We start from the raw sequence: 27,830 nt of genomic DNA on the forward strand, positions 1-27,830 counted from the left end.
TACTGAAGAATTAACTAAAAACTAATAGTGTTGCCTTGTTCCCACAAAAAAAAAAAAAAAAAAAGGATCACTGTTGCACTTTAATGTCACAACGGAAGTCTCTGCTTCAATTGTCCCCAAAACATCACGTTTCAATCCACGTCAAGGTTCCAACTATCAAATATCTACTCGGGAGGTCTCCAGCTGATGGTGCAAGGTAAGTAATCTTCTTCCTGTGCATTACCATCTTTCATTACTAATCCAGTTTGTTAAAAAAAAATTCTACACCAGTGGCTGGATACATCCAGCATAACTGCATCAAATGCAATAACTTACTAGAAAAGTTCATACCTCGGAATGTCAATGTCAGTGATATAGATAAATCCAGCTATGTTGCTGCAAAGAAAGTAAAAAAATTGGAACATGCGAAACGAATGATTAATGGATCCATAGACTGACTTTAAGAGATTACAACAAAAAACTAACCCGGTTAGATGATCGTCCTGTTCATACTAATTCTTTGGATAATGATAAATGTTAAATGTCAATCATTCCAGCTTAAGGTAACCAAAGAAAAAATTTTAATTTTAGCATTTATTTCATCCAAGGGAAATTGGATTGGAAGCACATGGATTGCTAGCAAGTGAACCCAATCATAGATGGTTATCAACACGGTTTACAAATGAAGGTTAATATTGATTATTTTCCAGATCAAAAACTAAGAAAATAATAAGAAAAACTATTTGAATACATGATTGAAGTTGTCAATCCCCTGATTTTGTAAAGAAAATTTAAAGTTGATGATCCCAAAAGTTTGTTGATTTTCTATTTCCTGGAGGATTATAAGTCGACAGATTCAACTTCATGAACATCCGACCACGTGGAAATACAGTATAATCTCAGGTAGAAACCATCATGTTGTGGAAAATGATAAGAAGCTGAATGAGAGGATTTTTCCTCTTGGAGAAGGGCAAATGTCATGATTTACCTGGAAATAATCTGATCAGGTTCTTTTGCATAAGACACTGCAAGAACTAAATGAATAAGGTCACGGTTGATATTCACAGGGACCAGCCGCATAGGATCAGCTGCAGGCTCCGCACCAATTGGCAGAGCTGAACGTGGTGCTTGAGGCCCGCCACCAATTCGATATACAAACAAATCACTGAAACTCACAAGATTGGAGTGAGGGGAAAGATCATTTGCAATGCCATAGAAGTATTCCTGAAAGAAGGAAAAAAACCAAATCAGACAAATTGACAAAAGATTCTTGGAAAATAAAGCCTCTAATCAAAAGGTTAACAAAGAAAGATATATTAAACAAGTACCTTGGACCCAAGAATTTGAGGGAAAATGGCTAGATATTGGTAACTATACATAAGAACCATGCTATGCCAAGGCATGGTATATGCTATCAGGAAATAAATTCAAAGGGTGGCAATTGTTGAACCAAATAGAGAAACCGATCCTATATGGTCTGTTCAAATATTTTAACTGCTAAATGTGTACCATGAGAGGAGTGTTGTGTTTCAGTCATTGTTAAGTAGTTGAGTTAGTTGTTATTTCCTTATTGAAATTTGACTCTTAAAGGGTTTCTGATGCAGGAGCAATTTCTTGGACCAGGCTAAACCCATTGGGGGACCCATATGAAGAAGAAATCGGGTCCAAGCGGGTTTTAGGTTCAGTAGGATATTTAGGAATTATTTTATTTGGGAAATATGTAATCTTTTATTTTGGGTAGCAATTAGGGAATTACCAATTTGAGTTTTATCGAATTTCTATTTTAGTTAGTCTACGTTTCAGGAAGTAGAATTTAATTTTATTTCTGTTTTAGACTTCAATTAGGAAACTTTATTTCTTTTTTATATAAATATGCTTGCAACCCAATTTGTTGGGCAGATTTGAGAACGGAAATTTTTTGAGTTGTTTGTGGTACCGACTGATACCAAACAATGGTCGTGTGACCTTCTCCCCTCTTCTGATAGTTTCTTCTTCCCTTTCTCTTCTATATTTCTGTTTTATTCAACTAATGCTGCTACTCTGTTTCTGGGCGACACTTTCAGCCCTATATTGCTGGTTCGATCTCCTTTGAGCATCACTCTTTCGATTTCAGAATTTGAGAGAGTTGTAATATGGGTTCAAGGGTAAAATTGTCATAGGAGTAATATTGTCCTTGTACCTATTCTAGATTGTTCCATCTCACATTATAAATAAAGAATGGCTGTAGTCACTATGACTAAGCCAGTATTCACGGAATTCAACATGGCATCAAAGCCAAAATTCATCCGAGAATCTGGGAAGTCTCTCTCTCTCTCTCTCTCTCTCTTCATTTTGCCCTAGCACCACCACCTTCTGCCTCCTCCCACCATCTTCCGCCAACCTACCGCCACCCTTCCGCCTCCCCACACTTCCGCTACTCTTCCGCCCCCCCTCTCCACCTCTCGCGACTACCTTTCCCACTCGTAGAGGTCTCGTCTCCTCCGGCTTTTGTCGGTTTTTCTTTCCCACCCTTGGTGGTGAGTTGTCTCCCACCAAGGGCCTTTTTTTCCCCATATGCATTGAAGACTATGTGAGTTTTTTTGAACCTGTAACCATGCTTGACAATTCCGAGGTCACGACTGCTTCCTCTGGCCCAAATGGCACATCACAGCGTGATTTTCTTCTGTTCCAGCCAGCTCCATTAAATTGAATGGCAGCAATTATCTGTTGTGGTCTCGTTCCTGTTTGCTATTGGTTCCTGTGGTCTCTCTGGCTACATCACCATAACAACTATCAGGCCTACTGATGTTGGTTCTGCACAAGATAAATGGATTAATTTTAATTTTTTGGTCATGTCTTATCTGATTAATTCCATGGATCAAGAAATTGCTGGCCACTACCTTCTTCTTGATACGGCTGCCAAGATCTGGAAGACAGCCCAGGACACCTACTCTCAGGTAGGGAATGCCGCCCAATGTTATGAACTCCATCAGAAACTTCACTAGACAAAGCAGTTTGAGTTTTCTCTCTCCCAATACTATAATAAGATGTGTACTCTGTGGCAGCAATTAGATTTTTTGGGAACCTTCACTGCAACCTATGATGTTGACACTACGGCTTTCCGGAAGTGGGAAGATGGTTTTCGGGTCATTGATTTTCTGGCTGGACTAAATATTGAGTTTGATCCGATTAGGGCACATATACTGAATCGTGATCCTCTACCCACTCTTGAGCAAGCCTATGCAATTTTTGCAGCTGAGGATAGTAGGCGTACAGCCATGGTTCATCCCATCACTCAGAAGAGATCGGCTCTCCTCTCTGGCTCTCAACCTACTTCTCAAGGGAACTCTTCCCGCGGTACTGGTGGTGATCATGTGATTGTTGATCGCCCTCCTATTAAGTGTGACCTCTGTTAGCAAAAACGCTTTTAAAACAGAGTTTTAAACGCATTCCCGTTTTTTACCGTCTTAAACACATTTTGTTGTATGTTTCCCAAACATATGGGAAAAACCTGCAAGCATTCCCGTTTTAAACGCATTTAAAACACGTTCCCATGTTTTTTGGAGTTTTTTAAGACCTTGGACTTAAGTGACCATATCTCTCTCTCTCCCGAACTCTGATTGACCTGATTATTTCACCAACGTAAAGATGACTCAAAGGGCTACATTTTTCATGATATCACCCTCAACTCAAGGTCAATGTACAGATACCGAAATTAGAAGCATGAATTTTAAATAAAAAGTCCGCAATTCATATGAATATATTGCCCTTTTTTTTGGTTCCCTTTTTTTTGAAATATAATGTTTAAAACCCGTACCGTCCATTTTCCGTTTTTTACCGTTCTCTATTTTTTTTTACCGTTTTATTTGACCATCCGTTTTGCAATTTTTTACCATTTAAAACCCATACCATAAGACTGTGTCATTTTTGTCGTTCCCGCTTTTGCTAACTATGAGTGTGACCACTATGGGAAGGATTGGCATACCAAGGACTGTTGTTGGAAGCTTCATGGTCGCCCTGCAGATACCCGTGAGCGTGGGAAGGGCGGTTCGAATCGTTCCAACAATGCCCATGCAAATCAGGCATCCACTAAAGAGCAACCTACTGACCAATCTCTTTCACAAGTAGTAGCTGAACTACAATATCTCTGAGACATGATGACTCGTTTAGATACATCTTCTTCAGCATCCGCGTCTCCTTTATTGGCTGCTTCGTTGTTTCCCTGCCTTCTGATTCTTCTACCACTCCTTCCACAGGTATTTCATTTGATGGGAATTGCACCTCGGTCATACCCAACTCTTGGGTTATTGACTCTGGTGCAACCGACCATCTGACAGGTTCTTCCTCTCTTTTTTTCCAATATTCTCCTTTATCTGGTCATAATAAGGTTCATTTTGCTGACGGGTCTCTTTCTCCAGTCTCGGGAAAGGGATCGATTCAGTGCACTTCTTCACTGCGCCTTTCATCTGTGTTACACGTACCTAAGTTTTCTACTAATTTATTATCCATTAGTAGCTTAACTAGGGACTTAAACTGCAAAGTGACATTTTTTCCAAACCATTGTTTGTTTCAGGACTTTATAACGGGTCGCACGATTGGACGTGGTAAAGTGGTTGGTGGTATGTACGTGCTTGATAATTCCCCGGCAGCATTGACATCTCAGGCCTTGTCTTCTGATTCTGCTTCTGCTTTACTAGAATTAAATAAATGGTATCATCGTTTGGGACATCCACCCTTGGGTGTTTTATTAGTTCTTTTTCCTAGTTTATTAAAAAGTTGTAATCCCAATAATTTTTCTTGTGATGCTTGCACCTTAGCAAAACAAACTCGGAATGTTTATCCTGTTTCTGATCATAGAAGAGTTCTGGTTTAATACATTCTGATGTGTGGGGTCCTGCCCGGTGTGTTTCTACTTCTGGATTTAGATGTTTGTCACTTTTATTGACTGTTACAATCGGACTACTTGGGTTTATTTGATGCACAGTAAGATTGATGTTTTTACTTGTTTCACCTTATTTCATAAGATGGTTCAAACTCAATGTGATGCCAGGGTGAAGATTTTATTATCTGACAATGGCAAGGAATACACGGATGGTGCTTTTCACACCTATTTGGACAATCATGACATTATTCATTAGACCTCTTGTGTGGACACTCCTGCTCATAATGGAATTGCCGAACGCAAGAATCGACATTTGTTGGAGGTGGCTCGATCCCTAATGTTTACTATGGCAGTTCCTTCACGTTTCTGGGGGGATGCGGTTCTTGCAGCGGCTTATCTTATTAGTAGGCTCCCTTCCAGAGTCTTGGATGGTCGCTGCCCTTTGGACGTTCTCATGGGTTCCTCCACATTTGTTGTCCCTCCAAAGGTTTCCGGTTGTGTGGTGTTTGCCAGAAATCACCATCCTCATGGAAAGTTCGACCCCAGAGGGCTTCGGTGTGTTTTTCTAGGATATTCAGCTACCCAGAAGGGGTATAAATGTTATCATCCTCCCACTAGAAAATTGGATGTGGTTTTTAGGGAGTCTGAGGCCTACTTTGCACCACCGGCACCTCTCCATGGGGAGATTCTAAGTGAAGAGGTACCTTTGATTGCTCCACTGGATGTAGAGGACGTATCTGTTGAACTAGAAGATGGGATTACAAGTTAGGAACAAGAACAAGGACACAGTGAGAAGCAGCCTATAGTTCAGGGGGGGAAAGAATTGAAGACTTCCTCTCGTGGGACGACAAAATTCCCTCCTCGTGGAACTTGGCGCAAAGAGACTACCACCACTCAACCCCCACAATCTGTACCTACTCCAAGTCCCACTCCTAGTCATCACTTTGGTAAGCTTACTCTTGATCCTAGTCTTGATTTACCCATTACTGTTCGAAAACCAAAACGAAGTTGTACTCAACACCCAATTTCCAATTTTGTGTCATATAACTCTCTAACTCATTCATTCCATGCTTTTGTTTCTTCACTGTCCTCCGTTACTATTCCTAACACTTGGCAGGAAGCAATAGCTGAACAGAAGTGGAAAGAAGCGATGAATGAAGAAATGCATGCCCTGGGAAAAAATAAAACCTGGGATTTGGTGACTCTTCCACTAGGAAAAAAACCAATAGGCAGCAAATGGATCTTCGTTGTGAAGCACAAATCAGATGGGTCAATCGAGAGATACAAGGCAAGATTGGTTGTGAAAGGGTTCACCCAAACCCATAGAATTGACTATCACAAGACCTTTTCTCCTGTGGCAAAGATGAATACAGTGAGAGTCATTATTTCTTGTGCTGTGAATCAAGGTTGGGATCTCCAACAACTTGATGTCAAGAATGCCTTCTTGCACGAAGAATTGGATGAAGATGTTTATATGGAGATACCATCTAGTTTTGCTACTCTAGAGACTCAGGGAAAGGTATGCAAGTTGAAGAAGGCCTTATATGGCCGAAAGCAATCACCAAGGGCCTGGTTTGGTCGCTTCCATAAAGCCATGATTTCTAATGTCTATAAGCAAAGCCATGCTGATCACACCTTGTTTGTTCAAAGGGTGGGACAGCATATCACAATTTTGATCGTTAATAAAACCGAGAAAATAAAGCGGAAGTTAGACAGACCCCCCGGAGGAACGAAGTCACTCGACTGATAAGGAGAGGAACGGAACTAGCCTCTATACTCTTTTTTTTCAGTTTTCTTTGCCTGAAATTGTGCTTTTTCCCTTCTTCCGGTCTATTAATAACAAAACGGATTCTTCCGATGTATAAAATAAAAATTCCAATAGTTTTTGCTACTATGACCTTCCCAACCACAATTTTTTTTCAAACATTTCTCCACTAAATACAAAATTCTATCGATACTCGGTATCAAAAAAACTATGCGGATGACATAGTGATCACTGGCAGCGATGCACAAGAAATTCAGAAGTTGAAGACTTACCTGGATATAGAATTTGAAGTCAAAGATTTGAGAAGATTATGGTATTTCTTGGGAATCGAGGTTACCTATTCAGCCAAGGGTATACCTCTTTCCCAGAGAAAATATACTCTGAACCTGTTGAGTGATACAGGAGTACTTGGTTGTAAACCAGCCGATACTCCTCTGGAGCCCAATATACACTTGAAAAGTAAGGAAGGTGACTCGGTGGACAAGGGTAGTTATTAGAGATTAGTCAGCCGATTGATATATCTATCTCATACCCGACCAGACATAGCATTTGCAGTAAGAGTTGTGAGTCAGTTTATGGATCCTCACTCTTCTCATTTGGAGGCAGCATACAGAATATTGAGGTACCTGAAGTCATCTCTTGGAAAAGGAATCTTATATTCACCTCATAGCCATCTTCAAATAGAGGCCTATACTGATGCAGATTGGGAAGGCAGCCATGATGATAGAAAATCAATATCTGGATATTATACCTTTATTGGAGGTAATTTAACTACGTGGAGAAACAAGAAACAACTGGGGGATATTATACCTTTATTGGAGGTAATTTAGTGTGTTTCAGTCAGTGTCAAGTAGTTGAATTAGCTGCTATTTCCTTATTGTAATTTGACTCTTAAAGGTTAGTTGTTATTTCCTTAGTGTAATTTGACTCTTAAAGGGTTTCCTAATTTTAGGAGGATACCTAGTTTATATATGCCTTGGGGATAGACCACAATAGGTATTCCATTCCATTCCTATCATGTTCACCCTTTCTCATCTTCTCCATCTCCATTGTGCATTTCTTCTCCATCTTCTTCATAGGTTCTGGTTGATTGTATTTTTTTTTTTTTTGGTCACATTAACAATAAGTATAAACAAGACCTATTCTTAGTCATTAAAAGATTAAAGTTTGAGGTCCATTTGAATTCAATCAATGGTAATCCAACATATACTTCTGCTTCCATGACATGCCGGAAAGTTTCAAATAGAAAACTGAACCATTAAGAAGTTGGAGAAATGTACTTCAATTTACCCACCATGTAGGAGAAAATGTACAAGCACTCTAGCGCAACTATCTTCAGTGTTTTTTTAATAAATCACATGATTATTTATTTTTTTTATTTATAGAAATTATGTACTTAATGGGGTTTAAGAAACCTCAATGAAATTCAGAATCGCAGGAAATAAGGGACCAAACCAGTAAAAGAGAAAATCAAATACAACAACTCTGCCTTATCCCAAATAAATGGGGTCGGCTACATGGATCCTTGCCCTCCAATTAGCTTTATTCGAGGTCATACTTGATACAAGGACCCTGCACGAGGCTCCTGCCACTGCAGGGTCTAGGGAGGGTCATAATGTATGCAGCCTTACCCCCACTTCACGGAGAGGCTGTTTCCCGACTCGAACCCACGACCACTAGGTTGCAATGGAACAACCATTGCGCCAAGGTCTGCCCTCTTGGGTAGGGCATAGCCCATACATATATTTAAATAAAAGACTTGAAACATAACTCAAACTAAGCCTAAAACTCCTCCAAACAATAGCGTTCTTTGGACTTTGGAGGTGGTCTTAAGTCTTAACTGAGTACGACTCCACATAAAATAAGAAAGAAACTTCAACAAGGCTGGACTCATAGAGTCCTAATCCAGCCTAACTAATATGCTTAATAAAAAATAAAATAAAGAGTTAAAACTCCTAAACAGACCCCACGAATTCTGGTTTCTAGAAGAACCAGAACTGAAACATTAATATGCCGCAGGTTCAGTTTGAACCAAAAAGCTGGTTCATAGTTGAACCAGACCAAACTGCAGGCCATACTGGCCTGTTTTCTCCTCTTTCTTCTGCTGGAGTAGCTGGAATTTTGCATCAGTACTCCGATAAGTTAAATGATATTTTGATATAATTCTACTAAGAATGGTTTGATACATACTTGTAAAGGCAATGCCAAAGCATCCAGATGCCTTGGTCTCCTAGGCGGGCACCCTGGCTGCCTTGTTGGTGTCACCTTGCGTCCAGGCCCCCTCTAACGCTTTGAGTCGCCTAGACGCCATGAAAACTATGCTAGTGTGCTTTCATAATATCTAACTATTTAATTGTGTATGACACAATCTAATGTCTACAGAAGGACAAGATTACAATCTCGTGAATTCTAAAATTATCATTACAACAGGAATATATAAAATGGATACTATCAGACCTTTCATCATGAGAATATTAACAATAATTTCTGTACCCTTGGTAACAGCCATAAGACTAGCGAGTACTTTGGATATTAATATTTAAGAAATACAACTTTAGGTAGAGTTGAATAATGGGACAGGATTCATGTAGCTGACCCCATTTAATCAGGATAAGTTTTTATGAGTTGAGTTGAGTACTTACGAAGCACAATTCAACTCAACTCATGAGGCTTTTTCAAAACTACTCATGGCTGGCTACTGGAATCTTGTTCTGCTCTTCCAGAATTTGGAGGTGTTAGGAAGAAATACAATAACAGAAAGTAAAAAAAATATGCAACCGAGCAGCAAAAAGGCACAACTGGGTACAACAGAAAATTGAGAGAAGGCAAGAAAAAGGTAACTAAAAAAGTCTTGATGGCCTCTAAAAGCCTAATGCTTAGGATCAGAAACACAGTAATAAACCAGAACTGCAGTGAAGAATTAATGGCCAAAATCAAAGAAACTCAATAAACCAAGATCAGGATAACAGATGCACTTCAGGATGCAATGGATTACTCTTTTATTATGAGAACAGAATAACAGAAATTGAAACCAATCCAACGGTGAGATTCCAAGTTACAGAAGAATCCAACTTGAAGAGAACTCTCTAGAACTGAGAACTGATATCAGTGAAGGTGGACAGATCTCAGAACAGCAATAGAATGTAACCAGATTAAGCAACAGCAGCAAGTAGTACTTAGAAATATCAATAGATTAGAATCTTAGATTAAACTCTGAAACAAAACAGTACAGTAATTCAGAACAAGGTCATAGTCTGAAGATTCCAGAAAGTAAAATGATATATGATTTAATCCAAGCAATAACAGATTCAAAAATTGAAATGATGGGTATACTTAAGAGTAAAATCTGGTGGCTGAAATTGAAGACACAGTTGAAATCTGAGATGTACTCATTATGAAACAAAGAATACAGCAATAGAATATGAATGAAAACTGAATATATAAACCATGAACTACTACCGGAATCAATGGTGGATAGATTAAAAGAATGGAGGACTAGAAGAAAGATATGGACCAAGCATCCCACCTGGAACTAGGCTAACATCCCATCAGCAAAACCTCAGCATCTCACCAAGGAATACCCATCCCCAAGCACAATTCTGAATCCCACAAAAAATTGAAGCGGCCAAAAGCCAGATTTATTCAATAGCAAAATCATGGGTTAGTGATGTAGGAAGGGAGAGAGGGCCTGGCTGAGAGGCAAGGTATTGCTGTCTATATATGTAATGGCTCATAGTAGCCTCCAGACAATTAATGAAGTTGATTTGATTGCTTTGTGCAAAGTTTATCATCCTATTTTGGTAATGAAGGGTGAGAGGGCCTGACTGAGAGCAGAAACCTTAGGGCTGCTGACAGCCTGGCGGGTGAGAGACGAATCTCCTTATCCTTTTCCCCTCTCTTCTCTTCTCCTATCTTCTAGTCTCTACCTTCTTATTGCCTCCCTTAACCCCCAATCGAGTTTTCCCCTGCTGCTGCTTCCTATCAACTGCAACAAGCTGCTGTCTTTGAAGACCAGATTCAACCCCCAATGACTTCCAAGGATTGCTGCTGCTGCACACAACCAAGAGAAGGCCTGAAACACTTTTGCGGCCCTGTTTTCAGACCGGATTCTTCTACAACTTTGGAGGCTCACATCTCTGCAATCCTCTGCCTGATTGGAGAGCTGTTTGGAGCACAACCTGTCCTTGCATAGATCCTCCTTTGATCCAAGTTTGACACCATTCTGGTGGTTGGTTTGTTTGCTACAGTCCTCCTATTTTCAAGTTTAACCTTCTAATTCTGTGACCTCCCCATATCTTGACATCAGGCGATCAGAATTAACCCCAATTTGGAGGACTAATCCAGCCTATCTAGACCTACACTCAACCTGAATTTCAGCCCCCATCACTTGGCTGAATATAGAGGTTCTGTCCACTTTCTAATTCTGATTTTGTTTCTAATTTGAGGTTCTGCTGCAACCTATCATTGATCCTACTGTAGAGTGGTTCTTAGTTGAACCCCTTCTACATTAGGTAGGGTTTGACCCTTACATCAATATAAGTCTCAAACTCTGAGTAGACAACATAAACTAAGTTTTTTTATTTTTTATTTTTTTTTATTTTTTAAAAAAAAGGGTGAATTAAAACTCCTCTAACCATGGGCTTAGTTGGAGTGTTCATGTTGAAATAGAAAACATCTCTATAAGGAATTCTAAAAGGGAAGGACTTACAATTTCCTAATCCAACTGATGCAGTTAAGGGTGTCCAATCGGGCCAATTGGGCTTCGGAAGACTTTATTTTGATCCATGGTTGGGTTCTATGGGGCTTAGACTTGTTATTTTTTTGGGTTTATTCATGTAAGCCCATAAAGTGGGGTAAAGTTAATACATGGGATTAGTCGTCAAGTATTTGAGTTAGAGAGCGAACCACGGCACAACGGTAAGGTTGCTCCATTGCGACATAGTGGTAACGGATTCGAGTCGGTAAACAGCCTCTCTGTGAGGGTAAGGCTGTGTACATACCCCAGACCCCGCAATGGCGGGAGCCTCGTGCACTGGGTACGCCCTTTTTCTAATCAATTTAAGAGTTCTGTTTTTAAGTCTATTTGCTTTAAGTCCGTAAAAGAGAGTAGTTAAGAATCGTTTTATGAGTCAATTTAGGAATTTTAGAAGATCGTTATATATGTAACACATCTCATCAATAGAAATGACTTGAGTAAAGAATGAGTTTTTTAAGAGTTTTGATGTTATTGAGCAGTACATGTGGGATTGGTATCCCATACCTGATTTCATCTCTTCTTCCTCCCAAGCAGATCGATCTCATCACGTTTTCCCTCCCCTTCCATCGATCTGATTTCTTCCCTTGACAACGCAGTTGCTGCCTTTATCTCAGATCTAATCAAAGATTTGATCATTGGGACTGCTTGCATCTGAGATCCATAATCTGGATTTTCAGCTTGCTAATATTGATCTCAGAGCTGAACCTTGCAAACCTGGCCATGGCTACCTATGCTTTCAAGACCAGAGTTTGTTTGCCCAACAGAAAAACTGCTATTTTACTCATGATGACTGGCACAATGACAAGTTCGTCTCGAGTTCTGTGGCGGAGATGCTATCAAAGACCAATAATGCAGATCAATGGGATTCCAGAAATACAAGAAGGGAAAAAAAGTCAACTAAGCCGGGTTGACTCTGTTCTGAATGGTGCACCTCATTTGGGCCAGCAGTGAACAAGCTCAGCCTTCTCCACCATGGGCTAGTGTTTTGGTTCTTTTATTTGTTTGCTTTATCCAGTTATGTCCTTGTTTCTAGTTAAGCTAGTGTCCCATCTAATTGGAACACTATCTATGTAAGTGTTTCAGTTAGTTGAGACACCTTTAAGTGTTTTAGTTAGTTGAGACTTCTTTGTTGTTTAGTTAAGACACTACTTAACAGTGTTTAAAACTTTTGGGACACCCTACTAGGAATTTTGAACAAGGGGTCCTATCCTTTTTTCTTTTTTTTTTGACTTATTTTCTGTTCTTGATTCCTATTTGGAATCCCATTACCATGTTTTTATAAAGAAGTTGTTGAGGAGGGGATGATTTGACTTCACTATGAGCTCTTGCTTCTTGAAATCCTGAGGCGATGCAGTGATGGTGCTATGGTGATTCAGCTAGGTTGTTATGGTGATGCAACAGCTGGTTTGTGGTCATTCTAACCAAATTCTATGGTTGTGATGTCATAGCTCATATCTTCCTTATCTTCTTCTTCTTTCAGCATTCAAGTAATTATTTCCTTCAATCCCATATTCTGCACAACCATTTCAGAAACAGTGCTTTTTAAGGTAATTGATTCCTGAGCTAATCAATCCTCACTTGCTGATAATTAATTTCATTCACATTACTTGGTTGTTAGTCTATAAAATTCCTGCAAACTGAGATAGATTCCTGCTGGTTTCTGTTCTCGTTCGAGAGGACCATTGTTAAAGGATACTACTGGATCCTTGAATCCAGCCATCAGATCAACCTGTGATTTGGTGACTGGAACCCTTCATTAATGAAGAACCTTCGTTCAGAACCTCCTGCAGATCAGATTCCCTTTCAAGTAATTTAAATTTTTATTTACTGAAGTTACTGCCCCTGTTTTCCAGTTTCCTGCAGCATTGAAACAAGAACAGTCTTACTCCAACCATCAGATTTGTTTGGCTTTTTAACATGTCATTCTGCTATTGTTGTTTGATATTTGAACCTATTCTTGTTTGCATCTGAATTTTAGATCTGATATATTTGAGTTTCCTTTAATTCTGAATTGTTAAACCTAGTCTGCGATTCTGGTTTAGTGAGGTTTTCTGAAACCTAACATTTTAGGTGGATCTAAACCCCATCGACCAATGAAATCATCATTAAATCTAAAGATGATGTTTGTTGAATTTTCAATTTCTCAATATTGTGACGATGCCTATTGTGAGATATTTTAATCTTTCAAGTGCATCATTAAAGTGGCTCAAGAGTGGCTGGAAACATAAAGCACGAAGCAGAATCATTGATCGCAACAAATATTTGTGTACCATAAAGCCTTCTCATCTATTATAGACATCTTCTTTTCAAGGACTGGTTGACGAAATTTGCTCGAAGCCAAAAGAGGCAATATTAGCAATCCAGCCATAAGAACCGCAAGTAAAAGCAAAGGTAGATGAGAATATTGTGGTTCATAACGTAGATACAACTCTATGTTATCAAAACCCGAAACTGAGGAATGCTTGAATGATCGAATGTGATCAGCCAAGCCATCTATTTATAAGTTCAATAAATACACTGTAGTGACAAATATACCCCTGCCATAGCCGACATAGCTAGGCAGCACATAAAACATAAAAATAAACCACCAAAAAGACCAGAATACCCCCCACGGTATTCTGGTTTACATTATTCAACACTCCCCCTCAAGTTGGAGTAAAGATGTCGATCATGCCCAACTTGACTAGATTAGGATGAAATGACTTTCCAGGCAGTCCCTTGGTGAAGATATCAGCAAGTTGATCAGCAGAGGTCACAAAGGGAATACAAATCAGCCCATCTTCTAACTTCTCCTTGATGAAATGCCTATCCACCTCAACGTGCTTGGTACAATCATGCTGTACTGGGTTGTGTGCTATGCTGATCGTAGCCTTGTTGTCACAGTACAACATCATAGGAAGGCGAATAGAAACACCAAGATCTTGTAGCAAACCTTTAAGCCAAAGTAACTCACAAATACCTTGTGCCATAGCTCGAAACTCAGCTTCGGCACTAGAACGAGCAACTACATTTTGCTTCTTGCTACGCCATGTGACAAGATTTCCACCTACAAAGGAGCAATACCCAGAAATAGACTTGCGATCTGCAGAACCAGCCCAATCAGCATCAGTGTATGCCTCTATCCGTAGGTGACCATGTGCAGACAAAAGAATGCCTTTTCCAGGAGCTGACTTCAAATAGTGCAAAACACGAAGAACAACCTCCATATGGGAAGTGTAGGGATCATGCATAAACTGACTCACAGTACTCACGGTGACAACAATGTCAGGACGAATGTGTGAAAGATAAATCAGCTTCCCTACCAGTCTTTGGTACCGGCCTTTAACAACAGGCTCACCCTCATTTTCCTTGAGCCGAGCAGTAGGATCCATAGGAGTGTCTGAAGGATGGCAGCCTAACAACCTGGTTTCAGCCAACAAGTCTAGGACATACTTTCTTTGGGAGAGAAATATGCCTTTAGAAGATCTGGCCACTTCAATCCCAAGGAAGTTTCTTAATTTCCCTAGATCTTTAATCTCAAATTCTTGGCCAAGAAAGGTCTTCAACCGTCTAATCTCATCACCATCATTGCCAGTAACCACTATGTCATCAACGTAGACTATAAGAACAGTGAGTTTTTCACCAACCCTCTTCATAAAGAGGGTGTGATCAGCATTACTTTGCTTATAGCCCACAAAAATCATGGCCTTATGGAACCGACCAAACCATGCTCGAGGTGACTGCTTCAGCCCATACAGTACACGCTTCAGCCGACACACTTTCCCTTTATTTCTATCACAAGAGAACCCTGGTGGAATGTCCATATACATCTCCTCATCCAGTGCTCCATTTAGGAAGGCATTTTTGACATCTAGCTGCTACAAATCCCATCCAAGGTTGACTGCACATGATAACAACACACGAACAGTATTTAACTTTGCAACAGATGCAAAGGTTTCCTGGTAATCAATGTCGTATGTCTGAGAAAAACCCCTTGGCCACCAACCGTGCCTTATACCTATCCACAGTGCCATCCACCTTCTGTTTCACCACAAACACCCATTTACATCCAACGGTTTTCTTCCCAGGTGGAAGAACCACAAGTTCCCATGTGTTGTTTTTCTTCAAAGCCTCCATTTCTTCCATCATGGCTGCCTTCTACTTTCCATCTGATAAAGCTTCCTGCTAATTGTTAGGAATACGAACAGAAGAAAGAGAGGAAACAAAAACACAAAAGGATGGGGAAAGGGAGTCATAAGAAACAACATGAGATATGGGATGCTGAGTGCAAGTCCTGACACCTTTGCGAATAGCAATAGATAACTCAGGAGAAGAAACATTACCAGGTGGAGAGGTAGGTTCTGGATCCAGGTTCGGCAATTGGATGGGTACTGGAGCAACAGCTGATTGAACCTGCTTATGTTTCCTTGCATAGGTCTTCATGTTACTAGCACCAATCCTCCTCTGAAATTCACTAATGGTCCTCTGGACAGAGGTAGTCTCAGGGGTAGTCTGCTCCCCCTGAATAGAGGTGGTCTCCCCCTGTATAGGGATCTCTCCCCCTGACTCAGGGGGATTACTAGGGGCAGGCCGAACTGGTTCAGACTCATTGTAAACAGACTAGAGTGGAGGTGGAGAGTCTATAGTCAGCACATCTTCACTAACACTCTCCCCCTAAAGAGGTGGGGACACATAGTATGAAACACTCTCATGAAACACAACATCCATGCTGACAAAAGTCCTGCGGGATGGAGGGTAATAGCATTTGTACCCCTTCTGTGTAGCAGAGTAACCTAGGAAAATGCAGCGGAGACTACGTGGGTCAAGTTTACCAGGGGACCTTGTATCCCTGGCATAACAAACGTAGCCAAAAACCTTAGGGGGAACTATAAAGGAAGACAAGCCAAGTAATAGCCCAACAGGGGGTCTAGAATTAAGGACCCGACTGGGCAGCCTATTAATTAAATAGGATGCAGTAAGGACAGCATCCCCCTAATAAACGAAAGGGACATTGCGAGCAAACAGAAGAGCTCTGGCTACCTCCAAGAGGTGGCGGTTTTTCCTCTCAACCACACCATTTTGGGCTAGAGTATCAACACAGCTGGTCTGATGGAGGATTCCATGGGCAACCAGGTATTTTTGGAACTGACCTTTCATATACTCTGTTCCATTGTCACTCCTCAAAATTTGAAGAGTGGCATTAAATTGGGTTTTAACCAGCTGGTGAAAGTGCTGAAAACATGAGAAAACTTCATTTTTTTGTGTGCATAAGGTAGACCCAAGTGAACCTAGAGTGGCAGTCAATAAAGGTTACATACCACCGATGACCAGAAAGAGAAAATTTTCTACTAGGACCCCACACATCAGTATGAACAACATGAAATAATGAAGAAGATCTTTTATTAGAAATGGGATAAGTTGAACGTGTCTGTTTAGCCAAGACACAAGGCTCACAAAAGAAATCTTCCTTATTACAATCTTTAATTAATGCTGGAAATAAAGTAGACAAAGTACCTAAGGGTGGATGTCCTAGTCTAGAATGCCATGTGTGTAATTCAGAAGAGAAAGATGCCGGGTGACAAAGCCTATAAGGTAAAGCCTGAGTATATGCAGGGTCTCCATCAAGCAGGTACAATCAGCCATGCACTTTACCCGATCCAATCGTCTTCCCCGAGTCCAGTTCCTGAAAAACACAATGAGTGGGAAAGAAAGTCACTTTACAATTTAGAGATTTGGTGATACTGCTAATGGAAAGAAGATTAGTGGTAAACTTAGGAATATGCAACATAGAGGATAATGTAAGAGAAGGAGAACATCCAATGGATCCTTTCCCAGATATGGAGGAGAGGGACCCATCAGCAATTTTGACTTTGTCCTTACCAAAAGCAGGAAAATATGTGTTAAAGAGACTGGAAGAACCTGTCATGTGATCAGTAGCACCAGAGTCTATAATCCAAGGAGTGGAAACTACTGATGCACAATGACCAGCAAAGGAAATACTTGTACGGGCAAAGAAGGAACCTGAATTGGCAACAGATGTAGTAGGGGCAGCGGATGTGTTCAACAGACGCCGGAGAGCTTGAAGTTCTTCCTAGGAGAAACCGATGTCAGTAGTGGGAGCTAGAGCTACACTTTCAGTGTGATTAGCTTTGTTTTTAGGCTTAGCACGACCACGTTTGGCCTCAAAATCAGCAGGCTTACCATGTAATTTCCAACACTGAGCCTTAATGTGATATGGTTTGTGGCAATGATCACACTTCACAGGCTCTTTGGCTGTAGCAGTAGCAGCAACACTGTCAAAAGAAGCATCTGGGGTGGAGCCAGTAGTCTGTAAGGCTGATCTCTCAACTTTGGGAGTAATCATCATAGCAGCCCTCCGTCTCTCTTCACTGTGCACATAAGAAAAGGTTTCCTCTCAAGTGGGGAAAGGAACCTGACCAAGAACTTGCACCCGAATAAGATCATAATCATCATTGAGGCCAGCTAGAAAATCATAGACCCGAAACTGATCCACATAAGAGTGATAGGCAGTAATGTCAGCAGTAGTAATAGGCTGAAATTGAGCATAGTGATCCAATTGCTGCCATAAACACTTGAGGGCAGCATAGTATTTAGTGACAGACATTTCCTTCTGAGTAGTGTTTTGGAGTGTCTTCTTGATTTCATAAACCTGAGCACCACTACCTGAACGATCATAAGTACCCTTGACAGTTGTCCATATTTGAGTAGCAGTGTCAAGGAGAAGATACTGACTAGAGAGGTCAGTAGTCATAAAGTTCAGAACAAAGGACATCACCATTGCATCATTGGCAGCCCATTTAGTACGAGCAGCACCTTCTTCAGTAGGCTGTTTGGTGGTGCCAGTAAGATGGCCAGTGAGTCCCCTACCAGCCATGGTCAAGGATAATGATCTAGCCCAAATTAAGTAGTTCGTACCATCAAGCTTAATGGCAGCAGCATAGGGAAGAAAATCAGTCCTAGTCTGATCTCCTCCAGAAGTAGCAGTACTCATCTCTGAGTCACCCATATTTCAGCCTGGCAGAAATCGATCCTCTAAATTGGGAAAAATCAGATCTTCAAAAAACTGCAGCAGTTGGGGCTGAAAGACAGGTCGAGTGTAGCAGTATAATAAGGGAATTGTCCCTCAAAAAATCTCCTCAAACAGCAGCCCAGAAGACCAAGATCGATAAGGTGTCAGGGTTTTGAAAAACCCTGACAGTTAAGATCGATAAAGGGAAAAGAGGGGCTGTAACTTGAGGGCTTCAGTATGTGATGTTGCAGCTGTGATAGATGCTGTCCAGAGGCCTGCCAGTGGTGCTCCAAGGTGAACAATCAACCTTCCAAGTCGATAGGGTTGATCTCCAAAAAATAGGAGCAGTCCAAAAATCGCAAAACGAAAATACAGCAGCTATCGTGATCTGTATTTAGGGCATTAAATTTGAGGTGTGATGGAGGGCAGCACTTAGATCATAATGGGATCACCTCATTAGTGCTGCCCTTGAAGGATGGAGAGAACCAAGGAAGGGGAAAGAAGAGAAGAGAAGAAATCGATGGAGGAAGAGAAGAACAATGGAGGGGGGAAGGTTTTGAAAACCCTAGATCAGAGAAGATGGCTTTGATTCCATGTTATCAAAACCCGAAACTGAGGAATGCTTGAATGATCGAATGATCAGCCAAGCCATCTATTTATAAGTTCAATAAATACACTGTAGTGACAAATACACCCCTGCCATAGCCGACATAGCTAGGCAGCACATAAAACATAAAAATAAACCACCAAAAAGACCAGAATACCCCCCCCACGGTATTCTGGTTTACATTATTCAACACTCTACCTGTTCAATCCCCTCGCAAAGAACATGAGATAGAAACGAGGATAACCACTAGTAACGGCAAAGGTAGACGAGAAGATTGTGGTTCATGACATGGATACAACTCTACCTGTTCGATCCCCTTGCAAAGAACACGAGATTGAATATGAGGATTTAGATAACGGTACGATTGAAGATGTGGAGCCCCAAGAACAGATTCGAATCGGAGAGACACAACTTGACGCTATTCATAAAAGATCGAGATGATTGACTTTCTTCTTCCTCCAGAAATCTTGGAAGTAATGAAGCAGATCGTTGCTGATTTTTTTGAGTAGCATTAGATCAACATTAAATCAAAACAAGTGTTCAACGATGTTGATCGAATGGTGTTGATTCTCTCCTAATATAAAACTCGAGGACGAATTTTTTCCAACACTGGGAGAATTGATGCAGTTAACGGTGTCCAATTGGGCCTCGGAAAACTTTATTTTGGCTCATGGTTGGGTTCTATGGGCCATGGGCTTATTATTTTTGGGTTTATTAATGTCATGAGCTTCATTTATAAGCCCATAAAGTAGGGGTACAGTTAGTACATGGGATTAATAATTAGTATTTGAGTTAGATACTTAGATTAGGATACTAATAGCTTTAAGAGCTCTGTTTTGAGTCTATTTACTTTAAGTCGGTATAAAAGAGTGATTAGTTATCCTTTTATGAGTTAATTTAGAAATTTTAGAAGACCATGTGGAATGAGATGACTACTTGTATTAAGACGGTTGCAAAAGATGTTCTAGGTGAATCAAAAGGAAAATATCATTCTTTTAGGGAGACTTGGTGGTGGGATAATGAGGTTCAAGCAACCATCAAGACTAAGAAAGCTAGTATAAAGAACTAAGGATGTAGAGAATCCACAAAGATATAAATTTGCCAAAAATGAAGCTAAGAAGATTGTGGGAAAAGCAAGGCGAAGAAATATGAATATCTTTATAACAATCTGAACACAAAGGAAGTGGAAAAAGATATCTATAAGATAGCTAAAATGAGGGAAAGGAAGACTAGAGATCTCGACTAAGTTAGATGTATTAAAAGTGAAGATGGTATAGTACTAATAAAGAATGAGGACATTAAGCAAAGATGGAAAGTTTATTTCTGCAGCCTACTAAATGAAAAGACTTCGAGTAATAGTATCCCAAGAGATTGCATTACCGATCAAGACATCACACGTTGCAGATATATATGGAAAATTAGGGTTTTTTAAGTAAAAGAAGCTTTAAGAAGGATGAAAGTAGGCAAGGCACAAGGCCCAAACGAGGTCTAAATAGAACTGTGGAAGAGCATAGAAATTTGTGGTTTATCTTGGCTAACTAAACTGTTTAATAAGATTATGAGCACAAGGAAAATGTTAGATGAATGGAGGAGAAACATTTGAGTTCCTATACACAAAAATAAAGGTGATATTAAAAGTTGCAATAACTATAGAGGCATAAAACTAAAGAGTAAAACTATGAAATTATGGAAGATAATTATTGAAACCCACCCGAAACAAGAAACTACTATTACGGAGAACCAATTTGGTTTTATACCAGGAAGATCCATAACAAAAGCAATTTACTTAGGATACTTGTGGAAAGATTTAGAGATTGCAAAAAGGATTGATCTAGAAAAGGCTATAAAATCAATAGAGAGTTAATCTGATAAGTATTAGAGATGAGAAGTGTTTCAAGTAAACATGTGGACATAATTAAAGATATGTGTGATGGTGTTGTGAAAACTGTGGGGGGTCAAGGTAGTGAATTCCGAATTACAATTGGGTTACATCAAGGATCAGCTTTAAGCCCTTATTTGCTTGTGCTTATTATGGATGATTTAACCAAAGACATTAAAGATGAGGATCCTTGGTGCTGATAATATTGTTTTGGTGGATGAGACCAAAGCAAGGATTGACGCAAAAGATTTTAAGATAAGCAAAACGAAGATGAAATACATGGTGTTTAACTTTAGTTACACTAAGACGGATAATGAGGTGGAGAAAATTGATGAAAGGGATATTCCGCAAAGTAATTATTTTAGGCATCTGAGCTCAATCATAAATAAAGAAAATTATATAGAGGATGATGTTACACAGAGAATTAAAATAAGATTGATGAAGTGGAGAGGTGCATCCGGAGTGTTGTGTGATCGGTGCATTTCTTAAAAGAAGATTTTATAGGACAATCATACAACCGGCTATGATGTATGGTGCGAAATATTGAGCAATTAAGAAGATTCATATAAATAAACTCAGTGTAGCGGAAAAGAGGATGTTGAGACAGATGAGTGGCAAAACTAGGAATGATCATATTAGAGCTGATTTGCGAGTAGCTCCAATACATGATAAGCTACGAGAAAGTCGTTCGAGGTGGCATGGCCATGTTCAACGTAGGCCTTTGGATGCACCAGTATGGAGGAGTAATTTGATTCAGATTGAAAGAACTAAAAGAGCCAGGGGCAGGCCTAAAATGACCAAAAGAGAAGTGGTGAGGAAAGACATGCATAGCTTAGGCCTTGTATCAAGTATGACCTTGAATAGAGCTGATTGGAGGGCAAGGATCCATGTAGCCGGCCCCATTTAGTTGGGATAAGGCTGAATTGTTTGTTTGTTATATATGTAGTAAACCTTCATCAAAATTTAAGTATTGAATGAGTTTTTTTTTTTTAAAACAAAATTTTGGTGTTGTTGAGCAGTGCAACAGAATTGGTCTCCCATACCTGGTTTCTTCTCTTCTCTTCTCTTCTGTTCCCCCTTCTTCTCTCTTCTTCCTTCGAAGCCGATCGATCTCATCTTTTTTCCCTCCCTTTCCATCGATCTGATTTTTTTCCCTTAATAATGCAATTGCTTCATTTATCTCAGATCTGATCACAGATTGATCATTTGCATCTAAGATCCATAATCTGAATTTTCAGCTTGCATTACCAACCCAACTACCTTATTAAAAAAAAGAAAGAATAATTTTTAAAACTAATAGACCCCAATGATTTGGAGAAAAAACATAACTGAACCTGGTTCACTTATGAAACAGAAAATGGTCCAAAACAGAACCACATGGCTGAGTTACTGAGTTAATTAGTCAAGGTCTTCCTCATTCTTGATACTTTTTAGAGAACCTGCCTTGGTGCTGCTCTGCATCAGCAAGAACTAGGAAACGATGAAACACATAAACCAACTACATAAATGACCCTGAAAATATAAAGATTAAAAAAGAGAACACACATGCAGAGGGGAGAGAGAGGAGTAGAAAGGAGCCACTTTGTTTTAATTCAGACCTCACATTCAAGAACCACTTGTTGTCAATGTTTTTAAACCAGACTGGACCTTGCTCCATCCTGGTCTAGCAGTTGACAGTCTGATGGTCAGACTGGTCTGTCGAACACTAGAACTATCATAGGATATATATTCAGAATATAATCAGCAAGTTTTGCACCTATTACACAACAAGAGCATTTATCATGGAAGCCAAGGCAATTATTGCAAAATGAAGAGAGATCTTGAGTTCTTGCCTAGTAGATTCCCACTGAAAAATTTAACTATAATTATAATATAAAAATAGCCCCTAGGTCCAATGGCCATCTGACCATTGTTCAAACGGTTCAAACAATCTGACTTTTGCAATAAGGTTGTAATTAACCTGAGATCATATGGCTTGTAGGGACCATTAAAGCCTGGTTGTAAAAAATCTTAATGGTCCAGCAGTTGGCCAAACACAATTCTTGTCACTGTTACTACCACTAATGCTACCGAGAAAAAAAAATTGAGTTTAGATATAGCAGTTTTACCCTTATCCTGTAGCTCCTTGCCTTCTGACGAACCTTTGCATTCCTCGATACAACGCCACCCGACCTTTGGAGTTTCACAACATCCACATGAGGCTTATTCCTCAGAACATCTTTAAGCATGCTGCATAGTTTCTCCTACAAAATTTACAAACACATATAGGCATTAATACAGGGAAGGTGTAAAAATGTTCATCCAAGTAAAACCCATCCTCCTTACTCCCTAAATAAAGGCAGAGCAACAAACTCGGGTTTGGAAAAAGCTGCTCAGAGGAAATTAAAGAGTAATACCAGATCATGCATGTAAGGTGTTGTCTAAATGACTAGTCAAATGCTAGGCAAATGGTCGTGGGTAGTCATTTGAGGGAGACACCAGCTGCTTTTTGGCAACTCTAATATTTCAAAAACGTGGAGATGCCATCCTCTTCCACTGCTAATTCTGGGCAGATATTGCTAAGTAATACAAAAAAAAGGGAGTACCCAGTGCCCAAAGCTCCTGCCATTGCAGGGTCTGGGACTCTGGGGTCATAATGTACGCAGCCTTACCCCCGTTTTGCAAAGAGGCTGTTTCCAAACTCGAACCCCCGACCAATAGGTGGCAATGGAGCAACCAAATAAAACTTATGATTTCATTGCTTAGCAATATTGCTAAGTAATAATAGTTTATTAATTTGTTGATTTGAATACATGTGGTGTTGCACATTCTAACCAAATAACACTTGATACATTACATAAGAAAAGAAAAGTGACACTTCAGCAAATTCTCTTTACTCCATTTTCCTTCAACAACCTCCCCGCCATAGTTCAAGTTTTACCAAAATTTCGCTAAATATTTAGAGGATGGACCTTGGTGCAACAGTACGGTTGCTCCATTGCGACCAAGTGGTCACAGGTTCGAGTCTCCTCTCCGCGAAGCGGGGGTAACGCTGCATACATTATGACCCTCCCCAGACCTTGTAGTGGCGGGAGCCTCGCGCAATGGGTACGCCCTTTTTTCAATAGATGTCGAAATGAAAGCTCAAACAATACGCAAAGAACACAGAATTTCAGGCGAAATTTAGACGAAATGTATCGGTTCGACCGAAATGATACATTTCCTTAATATAAAACCCAATATTCAAATGAAATGGGTCAAAATTTCGACCCATTTCGTGAACTTCGCTAGTTTCGACAAAAAGGTTTGGGGAAACTTGGCTTTTGTGATTTTTGGCCAAATCACTCCTATACAAGAGTAGTGCAATTTTTGTATTCTTGACTCCCATATCTTCGACTCTTTGTAATGAATCATGTATAATAATTGATAATTAGGAAATGGTTTAAAATTTTATATCTATTCGTTCCTAATGTAATTTTAGTTGTTTTAATGTAATTACATGTATTCTAGTACTAAATTTTGTATGGAATAGGCCATATTAAAGAGTGTATACAGCAGCTTACCGCGTATACTACCAACCTAGAGTCCAAGTACCATTTTGGGTGTGTTTCTTTTAAATCGAAAAGTTTCACTATGTTTAGAGGGCCATTTGACCCTAGAAGTTTTGGGACCTAATTTATCCCTTTGGGCCCGAACACCCTCACTCGAAACCAACTACCAAAACCTTCCAGGTTTAGATCAAAATTTCGAGGTTCTGAGAAATATTTTGGTTTTGAGCCCAGTCGAAACCAGGCTCGAAACAGAAACATGGAACTATGCTTCCCTCCCCACTTTATCCCTGCAAATTCCTATACATTGCCCTACTGATTTCTTCTCTTTTCTGGTCTCCACTCAAGTATCTAATAGAGATCCACCATTACTGAACCCTTGTCATTCATGAGAAACTCTCCTAAGCCAGAGTCCGTATCCAAGAGCAAAGTATCAACCGAGAAATAGACAAAACTCCTTTAAAAATGAATTTCAAAGATGAATTTAGGTTAGAATTTCTGTCAAAAGCTAGGAAATTTTTGTCCAGAAAAAATGAGAGGACCAGCGAGGATAACAGGCAGTTCCCCCCCCCCCCCCAACAACCCCCAGGAAATGAGATAAACTAAGCTCTTTAGTTTATGGCATGTTAGAATACCTATAATATAATATAGAACTTTTGAGTTGTTTTCAACTACTACTAATACTATCTAAGAATAGATTGTGCATTTCCCTGAGTTGGGTGAAATTCAAGTAACTAACCCCAATCATACCGAAGTGGTTCATAACTTAAAGATTCACCCAACAAGACTAGGGTTTTATGGTTAGGAGGGCCAATACTACTTGTCATGTTCCATTTGTCGGACAATTATGTGTCTTTCGTCTGCTTGATTTTGACAGAAGGGATCTCAAAGGTAGATTACGCATCTTGGTTCTTTTAATTTTCAAACAGTAGTTATCATCTATAACTCAAATATAGATACCTATGTTGCCACAAGTTTAATAAATAAGGGATATTTTGCAAATCACCATAATGACACTAATCCAGCTATGCACAAGGTAGTTGGAGGAGAAGATTAAAAAAGCATTAACAAAGATGGAAAGGTATTTACCTGGCCCAGAACCAAAACTACATTGGCATTGAGTGTGTCAATTGCATGTAGAAGTAACTGCAACCAGAATACTAAGTTTGAAAAGAACATAAAAAATATAGTGATATAAATTCCATCAGAAAGAAAAGTAATTCTGCACTGAAACACTAGATAGTCAGTATTTGAGCAAAATTACCTCATAACCAACACCTTCTATCCATCCCATGGTATTAATCACCATACCAGCAGCACGAGCTTCAGCATTACCAGAAAATTGTTTTTCTAGGGTTTGAGAAAGCTCCTTCACAAGCACCTTGTACAACTCTGCATTTACACTGTGAAGTATCACTTTGAAAAATGCCTCTTAAGATCAGACATAGATGCATCACTTTTAAAATGGCTCTTAAGATTGGACACAGAAACACGTTAGTTTGTATTAAGTTGCCATAGGTGATAGGCTACCCAAGCTTTCAAAAATAATGGTTGTTTAATCAATGAAACATCAAAATCTTTCAAAGTAAAGTTTCTAGTTGAGAATGCAAATTTTGTTACCTAGGGGTTGTATGCCCAAAAAAGTAGACAAGGGGCATTTCAAGAGGGATTCCTTCCACTGGATCTATTGGCATTTCGATCGGAGTAGCAGCAATGCATCCTGGAACGGTTATACATCCCTGGCCAATATCCAAGTCTACAAAAGTGGGTTTCCATCCTTGTTTAGCTGCCCAGCTAAGAAGCATCTTTGACAAGGTACTCTTTCCTGAATCTGTCGGTCCCACAACAATCACCCTGGGGCCCTGAACCACTAAGAGTATCATTACCCAAGATTCAAAGTAAAACAATGGAAGAACAGAAAGGATCTATGATGGATTTTCTGAGACACAAACACCGATCAACAAGATATTGGATGTCACTAAACTGCATGTAAAATGTATTCAGCTTCCAATTTCCATGCATATTGGCAGCCTACTTATCTCTCCAGACACATATCCTCTGTACCTAATTCCTCTCCAGCATAGGGAAAGACTATACAGTCCTCAGAAGGTATCATACTGAAAAACAAACAACATTTTTTTTTCCCCTTGTTGGCCATAGAACACGAGAAGTTTCAACCCCACAACTAATGGAGGAACATTCATGCAATTTTCACAAATAGTGAAAATACCTTTTTAGATTTTACAAGGTACCTGTGAACTGTCACACATGCATAACAATACCTGAGAAGAATCAGAGTCACTGGTTGAGGATGCTTTGGCACGATTCCTCCGCCCTTCCAATATGGCATGTACATTTACATAGCTTATCATAGGTGTCTAAATTGAACATTAGAAAGGCATTATTCGTCAAGCAAGCAACCACAATAACAAACAAACTACAAATAGAAATCTATGTGAGAAGGTTTTGGTCAAAGAATCTATTGCTCAATACAAGTAGTTAATATGAAGCAGAACAATGAAGCAAACCTCATCTGCAGTATAATCAGTCTCAGTAATCCCATCCAATTCAATTGTGGCGCCATACCAAGTGAAAACCTGATATATGCGATTTGAACTTGTGTAAATAAGAGTTTGAGAGAGGATGAAAGGTCAATAAATGATTCAACCGTTAAGATGTTGCTTTAAGATAGATTCAACAAAATATTTTTCCAAAACTGGCAACGACTCTGAAATATTCTAATTATTATAGATAACTGAAATTGAAAAGCACTTCAAGGCACTTTGAACTATTTTTGTCGCCGAGAAACTTACTAGTTTCTGAAAAGACGCTTTAGGAAGCAGAACTGAAAAATTAGTAAATTTTGAAAATTTTATTATCCATGACCGAATGAGATTCACACACTGAGAAGGTCCACTTGGAAGATGAAACCCTCGTCTCAAAACATAATTCTAGTCAGCAATTGAAAATATGAATTTGGATATCCCGCAGATGGGACAAGCTCCGATTATTAGATATTGCAATTACTTACCTTGAATGGTTTTCTGATTGATAGTAGTTTTGATAAGCAAACACAATGCTGGGCTTTTGGCCCCGAACGAAAATGAACTACTGGGTTCACTGTTTCGATTGCTTACAAGAAATCAATAAAAAAAAAAAAAAGAAGAAAGAAATGATGGCTTACAGCGAATTTGAGACGAGGAGGGAAAGTAAGCCAAATTTCGGGAGGGAGTTCGGTGCCAAAGATTTCTGCAGTGCCAGTGAGAAGACGGAGGCGAAGAGGAGATTCAATGCCGACTTCGACCCTCAGCTCGCACTCTTTGTCCAGCTTCACCTGTCTTATCGCCGTCGACGAGGACGACGACAGTCCCCCAAGCCCTGGCGCACCCCCACCACCTGCGTAAGCCATGTCCAACTCTAGCCAACTCCCCGCTCCTCTCAACTTCT

The 27,830-nt window shown here is 39.8% G+C and overlaps 1 protein-coding gene across 1 annotated transcript; it reads right to left on the bottom strand.

Annotated features, from left to right (window-relative positions):
• Positions 1-27,830, bottom strand: LOC122672763 (protein CLP1 homolog). Its single transcript, XM_043870247.1, has 11 exons — positions 27,568-27,830; positions 26,912-26,980; positions 26,666-26,761; positions 26,004-26,245; positions 25,648-25,786; positions 25,473-25,529; positions 22,965-23,099; positions 968-1,203; positions 331-375; positions 72-212; positions 1-14 (listed from the first exon to the last, which is right to left on the bottom strand). Exons 1-10 carry the CDS (start codon positions 27,790-27,792, stop codon positions 125-127), a joined length of 1,332 nt encoding a protein of 443 aa, XP_043726182.1. The 5' UTR covers positions 27,793-27,830; the 3' UTR covers positions 1-14; positions 72-124.

The sequence above is a fragment of the Telopea speciosissima genome, chromosome 8 (genome assembly GCF_018873765.1).
Source record: "Telopea speciosissima isolate NSW1024214 ecotype Mountain lineage chromosome 8, Tspe_v1, whole genome shotgun sequence".
Taxonomy (NCBI): domain Eukaryota; kingdom Viridiplantae; phylum Streptophyta; class Magnoliopsida; order Proteales; family Proteaceae; genus Telopea; species Telopea speciosissima.